Source organism: Leuciscus leuciscus (genome assembly GCF_965113295.1).
Source record: "Leuciscus leuciscus genome assembly, chromosome: 18".
NCBI lineage: Eukaryota > Metazoa > Chordata > Actinopteri > Cypriniformes > Leuciscidae > Leuciscus > Leuciscus leuciscus.
This window is the reverse complement of record NC_138742.1, coordinates 11,401,283-11,416,201: the sequence shown is the minus strand read 5'-3', so window position 1 is coordinate 11,416,201 and position 14,919 is coordinate 11,401,283. Positions and strand designations below refer to the sequence as shown.

The window sequence follows — 14,919 nt, the reverse complement described above, 5'->3', positions numbered from 1 at the left end:
AGAGGAGAAAATGGAAATGAACAACTTGGAGAGAACAGATTAAAAATGGATGAATTAAAAATATTCATACTAATTTGCTTTGAAGGAACTGCTCCACTGCATTGTAATGTGGTCTTGGCAAATGCATATGTTTAAAACACAAAATGCAGTGCTCTTTTTCCATTTGGGGTTTTCAACCTTTAAACAGGGATACTATGGTACATATTGTATAAAAGTGAATGCTGTATTATAAGCCTGGTCTGTAAGAACAGGCACATAGTAACATATTAATGTCTTCACATGCTTTGTTTTGATAGTTACATTGCAAAGCCATTAAAATAATCAATATTGATGTAGACAGTCATATAATTGTAGTACTAGTGCATTTAAATTCTACTAGTAAATTATGAAGGAACATCGATTAAACATTTAGCTGAACTTTAGTTTCTTAACTTTAGTTGAAGTAAACTATTTTTAATACATATTTAAAAAAAAATCTAAAAAATTGAAGACCTATAAAATAAAATAAAATAAATTAAAAAAGCAGTGCTATTTAGCAAAAATAGATAATTACCAAGCTATCATTAATTAGATTACACGTCTTTGTAATCTATTGTGCAACAAATCAAATACACACTGACATGCCAAAATAAAATACATGTTCACACTTCCATGAACAGAAACAAAGGCTACACTAATAATGCTATTTTATTAACACTTTCCATCAACAAAAACAGAGGCAATCCATCACATAGCTCTTAACCCTAATTTGCTCATTCATCCTAAATGAAAACAGACAACGGGAAGTCATAACCCTTACTTTTTAATTGGTTTGTGTGCACATGGGGCAACAGCTTGAGATATGCAGACTGCAAACAGCCACATGAATCAATGAGTTCCATGAATCAGGTACTTTAAACACAGGGCACTGGTGCGTTACCTAAACTAATTAAACACCATGTCTTCCCTCAGTCTCCCAGCACACACACACACACACACACACACATCTCACAGTATGCCATCAACATTCTAACATTGTGTTAATTACAAGAAAACGTGAGATATTGGCAGCTAGAGTGAGTATGACTGACGATGAGAGTGACAGAGAAGCTGAGAGAGAGAGAGAGAGAGAGAGAGAGAGAGAGAGAGAGAGAGAGAGAGAGCGAGAGAGAGAGAGAGAGAGAGAGAGAGAGAGAGAGAGAGAGAGAGAGAGAGAGAGATATTACTCACGATACACACAGCTCACCTTTCTCTGAGAGTCTATGAATAGCAGCATCAATAAAGAGCTCAGTCAGACTACAGAGTAGAAATATGAGCTGACCGAGAATCTTCCACACAACTCTCTCTCTCTCTCTCTCTCTCTGTGTGTGTGTGTTGATTTTTCCAAGTTATGAATCATGCTGAAAACATATTTAAGATGTATGCTTTCATCTGAAAAGCATCCCCATTTAAAAAAAAGGTATAAATAAAATGTATATTGACTACCAGTCAAAAGTTTGGGGTCTGCAAGATTTTTTAATGTTTTTGAAAGCTATGCTCACCAAGGCTGCATTTATTTGATCAAAAATAGAGTAGAAAACAGTAATATTGTAAAAAATTAGGGCTGTACTCAACCAAAGAAAATCTTGGTCGACTGAAGTCCTGAAATTTTCGACTAAAAATCGACTAAAATCGACTAAAAATGACGGTAAAAAAAAAAACGTTAAATTAATTAGATGCGCACTGTGCGCAGTACTTGGTAGCCTTGTTGTCCGCCTAAATGAATTATAAATAAACATAAAAAACTAGTAGGCTATTTGCAGTATATTAAATCGTTTTTGACCTAATTATTTTGCACTGAAATGAGTCTGACACTCCAGTCTGTCGGCTCTGACAGCGTTGCATCACGTGCACCTGCGCAATATCATAGCTTATGATTTCCGAAAATAGTACTATGTTGTCAACTAGTGATATCATCACAAGAACTGTTGAGGAATATGCAACATAATTTAGACAATTATTTTTGTCATACGTTATAATAATAAGTTATAACTGTCAGACACTATCATTTCACCGTGCATGTCCTCACACCGAGCGAGGCTGAACATGAGCTCAGCTTCGCAGCTGAGACACGAATAGACTATTAACTTAAAGCTTTTACTCTTAATAAACACAAAAGGCACGTCCACTTTAATAAAAAAAGAATATTTATTAAACAAACCAGATCAAGAGCAGAAACGAAATAAAGTGCATAACTGAAAAATAAAGCATCCTAGGCTCAAAACTAACACAACCAACAGCACAGCGCAATTGCGCATTAGGCTCCAAATAAAAAATAAAAAAGTTAGGTTTTCACACTAAAACATTGAAATATGCAAATTCTGATATGTTCATATAGCCTACTCAAAACAGACAGGGCAAGCTAACGCAGACAAGTGAGCTTACCACTTTTAGATATGTCATGTTTGTCGTCGAGCTGTGGAAAACTGTTGCTTGCAAACTTTGCATTCGACCTTTTTCCTGTTATCAATTTTAACAAAATGCTGCCACACTGTCGATTTCTTTGTTGTTGACATGTTAGAAGAGGACTGACTAAAACGCTCTCACAATTAAATAAATAATATTCAGCATCAAACCTTCTATAGTTATCGCTCTCTCTTGGGTTGGGCTAATCCAAAAAAGGTGAAAACAAGGGGGGTGTTCTGAAGACAGACTGTTACAGTGAAACAAGGGTACTCTGAAAACACCCCCATTAGCAGTTAGTGCTTTCCACCTGATGAAATGAGCGCGCCTCAGCGCGGCAAAACTGATGAAATGAACGCGGCAAAAAATCGACCAATCAGAATTTTGGTCGAACCAGAACGTATCGACCAATTAATCGACTAATCGACTGAGACAGTACAGCCCTATAAAAAATTATTACAATTTAACATCTTCTATTTTAATGCATTTAAAAATGTAATTTATTCCAAAGCTGAATTTTCAGCATCATTACTCCAGTCTTCAGTGTCACATGATCCTTCAGAAATCATTATAATTATATATGATTATATCATTATTACTAATCAGTGCTGATTTGCTGCCCAAGAAACATTTCGCACTACTATCAATATTGAAAACAGTTGTGCTGCTAAATAGTTTGGTGAAAACAGTGATTCGTTGATGAATAGAAAGCTTAAAAGAACAGCATTTTTTTGTAATACAAATCTTTTGTAACATTATAAATGCCTTTACCAGCCCTTTTGATCAATTTAACGCATCCTTGCTGAATAACAGAATTAATTTCTTAAAAAAAAAAACGTATTGACCACAAACCTTTCAACTGTAGTTTACAAATAGATGATTATACCTCCCATTTCACAGTATTAAGCTTGAAAAACATAAATAGAGATCTGTGTGCAATGTGCATCATATATGTTAAGAAAAATATATGTAATGCGAAACAGAATTATGCTGTTCTTGTATGTCTGACAGAAAAACAGATTGTTCTTGACTCAAGTAAGTGTATATTTGACTCACCTCAGTGATTCGAGGGTTGGTGCACTTCACGTTGGTGCTGGCAAGGTGTAGCCAGCGGCTGGTGTAGGGGTTGGACATGGGACAGTGCTGGCGAAGGGTACAGCGGCCCTCCATACTGCACCAGCCACACTGGAACTTCCTCTCAGCCTTCAAACACACGCCACAGCTGTCCCTCTGAGCGCCACACTTATAAAGATTCACTGTGGGACAAGTGGAAATTAGTTTTTGAATGAACGCTGCACTATTCTACAATACACAACAATATGAGATTTAATTATAAGTTTTTATAAAGTTTTCAGGAGGGTTAGGGTGACCTATCTGACAGTTTAAGAGAGCTATCGATCATAAACATTTCAAGCTCAGCATAACCATGATGCTTAGGAAGTATTGCTGAGCATGAGAAAAGTAGCTTCAGACTCTAATTTTTCCATAAACATGAAATGAATAATAATGAGTATGATCAATAACCTCAAACACTATTTAAGGCAGAACTATTCTGGCAGAATCAGACAGGTTACAGCATACTTACATGGAGTTTATTTCCATGGGTTATTTATGCATTACCTTTGATGTTCTCAGGATTGTCAATGATGAAATTTCCATTCCACACCACTGAGAAATCCACCGGCAGTTCGCTAATTCTCATCCCTTCATACAGATACTGCAGAGACGGAGAGATGGAAAGACGTTACGACATTTTCCTGACAGTGCAAACGCTGAGATAATGTAAAGTTTATGATTTTTTTAATCGGATTTTGTCTTTGCTGTGTCAATTATTGATTACAACATGCAGCCAAAAAGTGAACAAAAAACTGGCAGAGCGTGCAAGAGAGTCAAGCAAATAACATGAGAGAGAAAGAGAAAAAGAGAGATGGTTTGACTGAATTAGTGCTCTTATTGAGTTACTCCAGACTTGCATCATCAGTCTGAGGAATAAGGAAGACTTTCAACACTCCTATTTTCAACAGCTTGGACAATGAGCTCCAGCTGCCTTCATCTCTACTTATAAAGTGTGTGCGTGTTCATTTGAAAGAGACTGACAAAAAGTGTGAGAAAGGAGGAGGTAAAAGGGTAAAATATACCTTGGCCACGTCCAATTCATGATCATGTTCGTTATAACATCACGAAGCAGGTAACCAGTGCTTAACTAGCTATAAACTGTACTTTTCTGGATCTCAATCTTGCTTTATTTATAGCTCGGATGATATTAGTTACGTTTCATCATCATTGTGAGATATCTCATTGTGATATTTCTTTCCCATGAGTACACATGCACACCAAACACATACCGAGCTGTTCTGGCACTGTACGCTGGAGCTGTTGAATCTGAGCGCTGTGACTCTGTGACTGACTCCTTGTATGTGTAACACACACTCGTAGCCGCGCTGACCCGACTGGGGTTGGGGAAGGTTCCGGGCTTTCAGGGTGATGGGCTTCACCTCCCCTGCCGGGATCAGGATCTCCTCAGAGCGGACCAGTTGAGGACAGTCCTAAAGGAGTGAAGGGAACGAGAGGTGAACGGGTAGTCAAGACAAACTCATAAAATCCTAACCTAAGTGTACTCAGAAGAGAACAGATGAAGTGAAAGAGCCTTATAAAAACGTACAGTGCACATAGAAATTGTAACAATGTACACAACCCACACATGCTCACACACACACAGCCAAACCCCAGGTGCTCTTTAAAAGCTCTTTGACGTGTTACTCTCTAAAAGCTGTGTGTAGAGATGCCATGCACTAGTATGTCAGCCAGTGAGAGGTGTCCCCTAGAGTCTCTCTAATACACACACAGGGAAATGGGGACGTCTACTGTTTCGTAATAAAGCTAAACATAATTATTGTGAAACCAGAAAAGGCCTGAAATATACTATATACTATATATACACTATAGCAGGGTAACTTCTAGGACAGTAATGTTCTCCCTAAAGTATAAGGTTAAAAACAAACACAAAGATGCACAAATACATATGTACACAAACATACACTTACACACATGCAAGCCTGCACACACAAAAATGCAAATGAATGTGTACACACACACATACACACACCATGATTGATCATGCACCTTAAGGAGGTTTTGCCTGCGTGAGTGTGTGTTTATTTTGTGCATATGGCTGTGTGTGAATAAGTGGGAAGCCTGTGTGTGCTTTGAGAGAGAATATTCCGGATATCGACCGCTAATTGCTCGCTGTGAGAGGGTGAGCAAGTGTGTTTACCACCTGACAGGGTGTAATGTAGCACATTGATCAGCTGAACACCTGCAAATGCGTGCGCACACACACACACACACACACACACACACACACACACACACACACACACACACACACACACACAAGCACAGAGTCTCTAGCGAGGCGACCGTCGACTTCACACACACTTTTCAGCAGCTATTATTGGAGGCTCTTCCCCAGAGTTTTGTGATCCTGTAGATTTGCTACCGAGAGACTCTAACCTCATACACACAGTGTGTGTTAGTGAGCATACCTCTGAGGCGTTCACACGTCCCTCCTGAAAGGAGCAGCTGGAGGGATCGTGGGTGCAGAGGTTTCTGTACTTGCACCAGTGACAGCGGAAGGAACTGGTTACACAGGAAAGACACCTAAACAGATGGAAAGAAGAATAAGAGAGAGAGAGAGAGAGAGAGAATATAAAGTATTATTACAACTCACTGATATCTCTGATTTATGATCCAAAGCCATTTTTTGAGGGCACTGTGGAAGGAGTCAGCATAAAATGTAGCTCTGGGTTTTAGATTAGCGATGGGGAGCAGGTTGTGCCTTTGAGACCAGAACTGCTGTGTCCTTGACCTTTGCGGCTTAATGCTGAATAAATTAAAAGTGTGCTGCGGAAATTTGCATGTGCCGTTGGACAGCGCTGTGCCACTGAATCTCACATGTCCCACTGAATCTCACAGATGTAATGCAGCTCTGCAAAGGTTAGACTTCAGACGTACAATTATCACTCTGGTACTGAGACATACAGACTTTATTAAGACATATAGTCATGCCGTGACATATGATTTGCATTAGGACTGTATTGTCTGTGAGTGAGACAGTGGATTGCCTGACTGAATGTAGAATGAGGTATTTTAAAATAGAGAAAAAGAGACAAAATCTAATTCTAATTGCAATACTGTAGCTGTTATACCAAGCATTGTAATAGTTAGTAATTGTGACAGTTTTCCTAAAATAGAAAATGAAACCTAGTCTAGAGGTTAAATGGACATCCAGAAGAGTACACGTACAAGAAAATGCCTGTTTACACAAAGTCCAATGCACCTAAACAAATTAACTAGTTTTCTCTTTGAGGATATCCATATGATATAGTGTTAACTGTAGCATAAGAGGTCAATTCATTTAAGGCCAAAATTGAGATAAACCAGGGTTGAGATCCCAGCATAACCTCACCTCCTGTACGGCATCTCTGTTTAGTTGTATAATCAGTATTACAATATGCAGCAGACAAACCATGCGAGAATACAGTCATACATTTCAAGCATGTGTGCATATGCATGTATCTGTGTGCGTCCCTGCAGCGGTTATATATTTATATGCAGATGAGCTTACGAGAAAGAGAATCTATAGTACCAGCACGTTCCAATAAAACACTTACATCAGTCCCTCTAATTCAGAAGCAAAGCCCTTCTAGGGCGAGCGGGCCTTGTTCTATTTGCAATGGAGCATGTCATATATTTGATGTTGAGGAAACTTGGAGACGCTTCTAGGGTTATAAACATCATTTTGGCGTCCAAGAGTTTGTGTTTTCTGCGTGCCAATTAAATTATGCAGAAGAGTGTATACTACAATATTCATCAGAGCCGGCTCTTCATTGGGTCATTGGGCTCAAACGGGCCCACCCGATTGGACGGTGAGATTTTTATAGAAATCGAGAGCTAAAACCAATGTACCACGCTGTACTTAATCACTGTGTTGGGAACTCATGATAAATTAGAGCATTTTACAACATTTGAAGTGAAAGGAAGAGTGGGAGGAAATTTACAAAGGCTGAACGCATCAAAAACTGAGCCAGGTTGAACACACAAGGAGGGGTCTTTCTGTCTCAGACTACCCATAATCCCCTGTGCATTGGCACAGAGGGCCAACGGCGCTCCGTGTGAGGTCTGCGTGTTCAGAGGGATTGGATACAGGGAGTTTGTTTGATTAGTTCCAGATCTGTCAGATGCTTGGGCGACATGGCTGTGAGAGAGCAAGGAAGTGAAGGGAACGGGGAGGGGGCGAGTCTTTCGCAGCCAGCCAATCAGCGCCCTCGGAAGCTACCTCTTCCTGAGCCTTTTAGAAAGCTTCCAGCAAACTGGGGGGCTCTGTGATCTCCTGCATCGAGCAGCATCTGTTCTCTGCAGAAGGCACGCTTATGAGATGTGGTTTAGAATACACACAAGAGGCTACGAGTAAACGCTAAAACACACATAAACATGCACGCGAGTGAAGCTCGGGAGCGTGGCGTGTGCAAAGACACAAAGCGCGTTCAGACACAAGCGGTTGTTTATCATCCAGCCTCCTGGAGAGACGAGATGCCGTCCAACTCTCTCCTCTCTGATCAGCCATCATAGCAGATGAAGTGGAATTGAACTGTGACAGACAGCGATGCCCCCAGCTGGAGCGTCAAACCCACAGCACACTTAGATTCAGCAATTCAGACATCTCAGCCTCGACACTTGAGAAATGTCAAGCAATCAGCCGGCATTTGCCATAATGGATGCTTTTTATAGCTGCACAATCCTCGCCAGTCGCGGGAAAGTGCAGCCTGGGAGGGATGCGATGCTAGTGGCCTGCAAAAAGCGAATCGGAGAGTTCGGACACACTGCGAGAATCTGGTGTCTTGATCAATTCTTTGAATATTATCAAAACGTCCCGTGGGCCTGAAACATTCACAGTTTTTCCATGTTGCATAACACTTTTGAAGCATTCACAGCGTGCGCAGTGAGCTGGCTGAGCGCCGTGACACAACGCTGATACTCTACGACACAGGAAGTGAGAGAAATATCAGCAGGGCTGCGTATGTGGGACGAATGCATCATGAAGATAAATATCACGGAAACCGGAGAGATGGATAGATGGAATGACACATCGTATATCTCATGATGTATCTGGAAAAGAATTCAGATCGAGTCGTAACGCTGAGCAACATCCGCTAACCGCTAGTTATGCAATCAAAAATATGTTGTCAATTTAACTATAGCCAATTCATTTTCTCAATCAAGATCAATATTAATTTTCAATAAAATATGTAACTGGCTCTTCATCTGAAACAACTTTCCTTTTCTGCTGTTATCACTGACTGTGTGGGCTATAAGATAATGTTAACCATTAGCCAAATAACAGTTTTAACACACTTGAATTCCATGTTTTGTTTAAATATCAATCCTAAAATTCCTGAGTTTTAAGTTAAGTTTTCATTTAATTGAAAAACAGCTACAGTATAAAACCGTTGAAACATGTGGTGTCAGTAAGATTCTTTTTATACTTTTACTCAGCAGGGATGCATTAAATTGATCAAAAGTCACAGTAAAGACGTTTATAAAGATTTTGATTTCAAATAAATTCTGTTCTATCCATCAAAGAATCATAAACAAATGGTTTCCACCAAAATATTAAGCAGCACAGCTGTTGTGTCATTGACAATGATATGAAATGTTTCTTTAGCAGCAAATCTGCATATTAGAATGAATTCTGAAGGATCATGTGACACTGAAGACTGGCTGTTGAAAATTCAGCTTTGACATCACAGAATATATTACATTTTAAAATATATTCAAATAGAAAACAGTTATTTTAAATGGAATAATATTTCACGATAATACTGTTACAAAATAATACTGTTTTTGATCAAAAATCAAGCATGAAAGACAAACAAAAACATTTCAAAGAACAAACTTTTGAATGGTAGTGTATAAAAAAGAGCTATGAAATTAGAACTATAAAATGAAGAAATCATGAGAAATGTTTGAGGTCACATTGAGTTCTAAGACTATGAGATCTGAGCTTTTAGTAGAGACACATGCAAGATTCCTGGTGTATTTTCTTCAAAAGAAAAACCTCTGAAGAAGGATATTTGAGCCATTTTTGCTCCATTTAATCTATCTAGGAAAAACAATTAATGAGTACTCGCATGCAATTTTTCTTTTCCATGGAAATTAGTCAAATGAAGTGTGTGTATACTCACAGCTGGTGCACGCTGCAGTTGTAGAACTTCACCTCTGTGCTAATTAGCATCTGACCCGTTTCCTTCGAGTTCAGCCTGAGCTCGACACCAGACCAGTCTGAAAAGAGAGCAAGAGATGAGAACATTTCTGTCGCATTCTGTTGTGTTTGGTTTGCCACCCTTTTTTCAGCTTGCTTCATGCTCAAGCTGTCTTCTGATTAATACTTGGCATACCTCGCATCGTATTCTCACAGTCAAGCGGAGCCTCGAGCAGCTCTGCAGTGCGTGGCATCCAAGCCGATATGAGCATATTTGGCGTTTTTTTGTGTTTTTTTCTGAAGACACGCTATTGTCATACCGAACACAGCTGAGCCCTGCTGTTAATGTGAAACAGGCCCGCGGGCGGCAGCGTCGATGTAATGGAGGAGGAACGGCTGGCATCGCCACAGAACACCAGCCAGGCCAATCCTGTTTGGCAGGGTGGTGGCGTGGAGAATGCCGATCGGCGTGCAGACCAAACGCTCGAGCTCGATAAGCGGCTAGCTCTTCATACTCAAATAAGCACAAGCTCCGTCCCAAACAGGCAGCAATTCAGATAGCATACAGCGTGGGGAAGTCAGCTGTGACCCGAAAGCACTCCTCTTCCCTCCTTCACACCTGTTTCCACGCTTCGTAACACGGATGAATGGACTGAAGGGTAAAAAGTTGGCATTTTAAAACATTTTTAGGCCGTTTCCGGCGCATATGCCAACGGCAGTAACTGGCACGCAATTCCCAAATGCCTGACTGTCTTGTGCCTTGTAGCTATTGGAAATAAACTAGGAATTGAATTGGTCACACCCACGACTCTATGAGCAGGCATTTCCACACATGATCGATGCTCATAAGCTCCTATCGAGCTGGAATCAGTCAAGAGAAAGCAGCAAATGTGAGGCACCGGGGGATTAGATGACATTTACCTGAGGGAGCCCACTGATTGGATAACGCTCCCCCCAATAAGAGCATGGGGGTTGTGGGTAAACAAAGCTGTCATTTACTGTGGGCTGGGAGGAGATTATTGTGATTCAGATAATCACAACCAACTTCTGCCGCATATATGGCCATCTGCTTCTCAACAGAGGTTAGACTGGAAGCGCATGTAGGAATTTGTCCGTGGACAAATGTAAGCTTTAAAAGCAAACAAACAGAGTAATCTTGCTGTATAAGCGTTGCTAACAGACTGAACACTTATCCGATACGTCTGTAGTGACATACAATTACATCATGCAGTTTTCCGTGAAACTGGATCCTCTGATTTTGGTTTCCCACATTGCAAACTGATCCCTGATTATACTGCTAACCACAGATGACTCTAAACCCGATTGTTGAAAAGCGTTGGAGAAGAACTGGAGCTATTATGGGTAGGGCGAGGGCAGAGGGCTCGTCACCTGTAATGGGTGTAAGTGTGTCTGAGAGCACGCATGAAGCCCTGGGGCCGACCTGAGGTCGTTGTAGGCTCATTAGAACCGCGGTTGCACGTGGCTAGTGGGATCGATGGGGTGGCTTGAGTGTGAGCGCGGACGGCACCGCTGAAAGAAGCCCTCATTAGGAAGCAAGGCTGTTGGTACGCTAGAGAGGGTCTATTAATAGAGCATCTATACAAGAGAATAGAGATCACCTCTCTGAGGGGAACAGGTAGACGGATGGATAACGAAAAAACAGAAGAGATGTCAATTGATAGGGAAGGTTGAGTGCATGGATATGAGAGCAGGAGAAATCTATGGGGTATAAAATAAAGCACGAATATGGAGTTTTAGTTTAAATAGTCTAGTTTGAATAAATACCTTGATCTGTGGGGATGATGGGAACATCTTTAGCAGCGGGAGATGTGCAGAGAATCTGATTCCCATCCACTCTGCCCTCAACCTCCGTCAGGTTCCCGAAGGAGCAGGTGATTCCAGCAGAAAGATCCGGAACATCTGTCACTTTCACCAGCAGCTAGACAGAGGAAAGAGATCATTTAGATTAGATCAGGAGTTTTCAAGCTGGAAAATAAAATAAAATAAAATAAAAGTATTGCAATTATATAACAATTATTTTATATTTAAATAATAAATTACATAATTCATTATATAAACTGACTACATGTCTGAGCCAAGCCACGGCTCAACAGAAGAGATACATTTCTGATCAAATAACCTCAGTCTCCTCATTCGGGCAAAGTTCATTCTACGGCAGATGGTCTCACGCAGCATAAACTCCAACCATCATTACAGACTTAACCTTATAAAGACTCCTGCTCAAAGAGGGTTGAAACTGGGCATTTAACAATCCATCTATTATTCCGCTATCTTTGAACTACATCTCCTGTATTTCACACGAATGCTCTTGCACGTCTTCTCAAAGCACACATGGTCCTCTGAAGTCATTCTCTGGGGGACCGGTGACACATAGGATGAAGCTCACAGACTATAAATACACACATTTCACATGCCAGGAGCGAAGTGCAGGCTGGTCTTCTCACCACTGAAGAAGAGGACAATTATTACTGTGACATTTGTTAAGATTGCTCGGCTAACTTTTTGTTTTTACCATGCCGTTTTCAACAGTTCTAGCCGTCTTGCGGCTCTTTTGAGAGTATGTACGTTCGGCACATCTCATTGCCTTCCTTCACCCTCTCTTTTAAAATTTCCCATTTCCAAATGGCATCCAATTACTTTTATAACCACATGGATGTTCCTTTCCTTTCACTCTTTAAGCCACAGCTACAGATTTGCTAATTAGTCATCTTGTTATTCGTTGCAGATACACAGACTGTACTCAAACATCGAGACAAAACATTGTTTGCGGTAAGCATGATCTGACCTTAACAACATTGACGAGGCGTGATTGGAGTCTCTATGTTTTGCCTTTGCTCCTTTCATTGCAGGTTAGCTTTTTCTCATTTTTCTTCGTTGCTGCTGATGTGCAGGGAGGGCTAATTGTTGTTAGTATTTCTAATAAAGGTAATTTGATTGTTTTTGTTGCTTTTCATGCTCCTCTAGCGCCCGTGCGGATGGGTTTGTTGTCATGGTGATGGTTTCCCTTCATTGTGCGACGCGCAGAGCAGCGGTGACCCTGTTGTCATGTTGTCGGGCGCTACGGCACGACAGAAACATCTAATTTAGCGCCGGACACCTCATTATCTTAATCAGGTAGCTGTGATACAGGGACTCTTATCAATTATCTGGACATCACAATTTTTTTTCCCTGGCTTCCTAGGGAAGTTTAACCAAGGTGAATACCTTCATACTTGCTTGTATGCCTGAGATGCCTGTACTTTTTTGCGTGAATAAAAAGGTACTATGAGGGTATAAAATAATGACAAAAAGCCCTGAATAGATATCTTTGTCTCCTTGAACGAACTCCTACTCCGGCCCACATGCTTATTTGGCATCTCACCCACGCATACACCTTTCCCAAAGGCCTCTGTTCCCAGATATCTCGCTCTCCGAGCCCTCCCACACAGACCACGCTTTCAAAACCCAAAACTGTTTATCTAGACATTGCACTGAAAACTAATTCATGCAAATTTTTCTCGCTAGAAGGAATGCATGCTCCTGTATTTCAGTCAATATCACCTCTAGGTTGTTAAGGTGTATGTGTGTTCTTGTGAGTAAAGTTCATAAATGGTTTGTGAGGTGTCTCACCGGTACGCTGGGTTCAGACACAGCGATGCTGTCCGGGTACACGGTGGCTTTCACACACTGACTGAGTGTGGCGGCGAAACGGTACGGCTCGTTTGCCCGCTCGCAACGATCCCTTTGAGAACACCTACAAGAGAGAGAGAGAGAGAGAGAGAGAGAGAGCAGTAGTTAGTTTGGAAGATATTTTGACAAGCAAAAATATTTACATTTATAAATCTGCCAGACACTACAGTGCATTCAGAACAAGCATATTCATCAGCATGTGTGTTCCCAGAGAATCACTGCAAGTACCATACACCATACAAAATAAAGGTTCTTTATTGCCCTATATTGAATGCAAAGATCCCATCCATGGGATCTTTGCATTCCGTAAAAGGTTCTTTATAGTGGAAAAAGGTTATTTAGATTATTAAAATGTTCATCATGCTAAGAAAAATTTGGTTCTTTTAAGAAATGTTCACTAGAAATATTATTTGGGGTACAAAAAATGGTTCTCCTATGGCACCACTGGGAAAATACCCTTTTGGACCTTTTATTTTTTTAAAGTAGGAAGATAACTCTTCTCTAACCACATTAAGTTCTGAGTAACACAAACCAATAAACAAAAAAAATAAAAATAAAAATATGTTTAAGGAATATCCAAGGAATATTCACTTGACAACTGAAATTCTGTCATCATTTACTCTTCTTCATGCCAAATAAAGACATGTTTATTTTTAGTACATTTACATGTACATGTACAAAGCACATTTAAAAAGAGCTGTACAATTACATAAAACAAACAACTACTACTAATAATCACTTTACTACTCTACTACTTTTTTTGTTTCATTTTCAAAGTAGCCTTTGGCTATATTCCAAGTCTTTTGAAGCTGAACAGTAAACAATGTGTAAAAAGTTTAATTTTTTGCTGAAAGGCTTCTCCTCTGCCAAAGTTCTCAAATCTCATTCAATTCAAGAATGATGACAAGAGAACTAATGACATTTGATACAATGAAGTTAAATCTGGTACAATGACATAGATGAGATTTCAGGACTATATAGTAAAAAAAAGTTTTTACAGTTCGACAGTCCCAATTATTAAAAAGAGCACTCTGGACATTCTCCAATGTCTTTTTTTTTGTGTTCCTTTGGAATGACATGAGCTTGAGTAGAAGATCTGTAACTTCCATTACTTTCTTCTCAAATTTTAATTTCCAGGTAAACTACATCTTTACAGTTCAAAAGCTTTACTTTTAATGCTTTTGAAATAACTATCTTATGCTTACCAAGGCTGCAAGTAATATTGTGATTTTTTTTTTTTTTTTTATAACAATAAATACATTTATAATTTTAAAATGTAATTTATTCCTGTGATGGCAAAGCTGAATTTTCAGCACTTAATACTCCAGTCTTTAGCGTCACATTATCCTTCATAAATCACTCTAATATGCTAATTTGCTGCTCAAGAAACATTTCTAATTATCATTGATAATGCTAAATAATGTTAAATTATCATCAATGTTGATAATGTTAAATAATGTTAAATTATTATCAATGCTGATAATGATAAAACCGTAATACTTTTTTAAGGATTATTTGATACTAAAATATATGGAAAGTTCAAATGA

The 14,919-nt window shown here is 39.7% G+C and overlaps 1 protein-coding gene across 1 annotated transcript in view; it reads right to left on the bottom strand.

Annotated features, from left to right (window-relative positions):
• plxna2 (plexin A2) overlaps nt 1-14,919 on the bottom strand; it is a 204,843-nt gene that overhangs the window by 67,088 nt on the left and 122,836 nt on the right. Inside the window, exons 6-12 of the mRNA XM_082146376.1 lie at nt 13,313-13,436; nt 11,468-11,621; nt 9,666-9,762; nt 5,967-6,081; nt 4,767-4,967; nt 4,042-4,138; nt 3,478-3,677 (exon numbers count right to left, since the gene is read on the bottom strand). Of these exons, the coding sequence (XP_082002502.1) occupies nt 3,478-3,677; nt 4,042-4,138; nt 4,767-4,967; nt 5,967-6,081; nt 9,666-9,762; nt 11,468-11,621; nt 13,313-13,436 (988 nt within the window). The remainder of the gene's footprint in view (nt 1-3,477; nt 3,678-4,041; nt 4,139-4,766; nt 4,968-5,966; nt 6,082-9,665; nt 9,763-11,467; nt 11,622-13,312; nt 13,437-14,919) is intronic.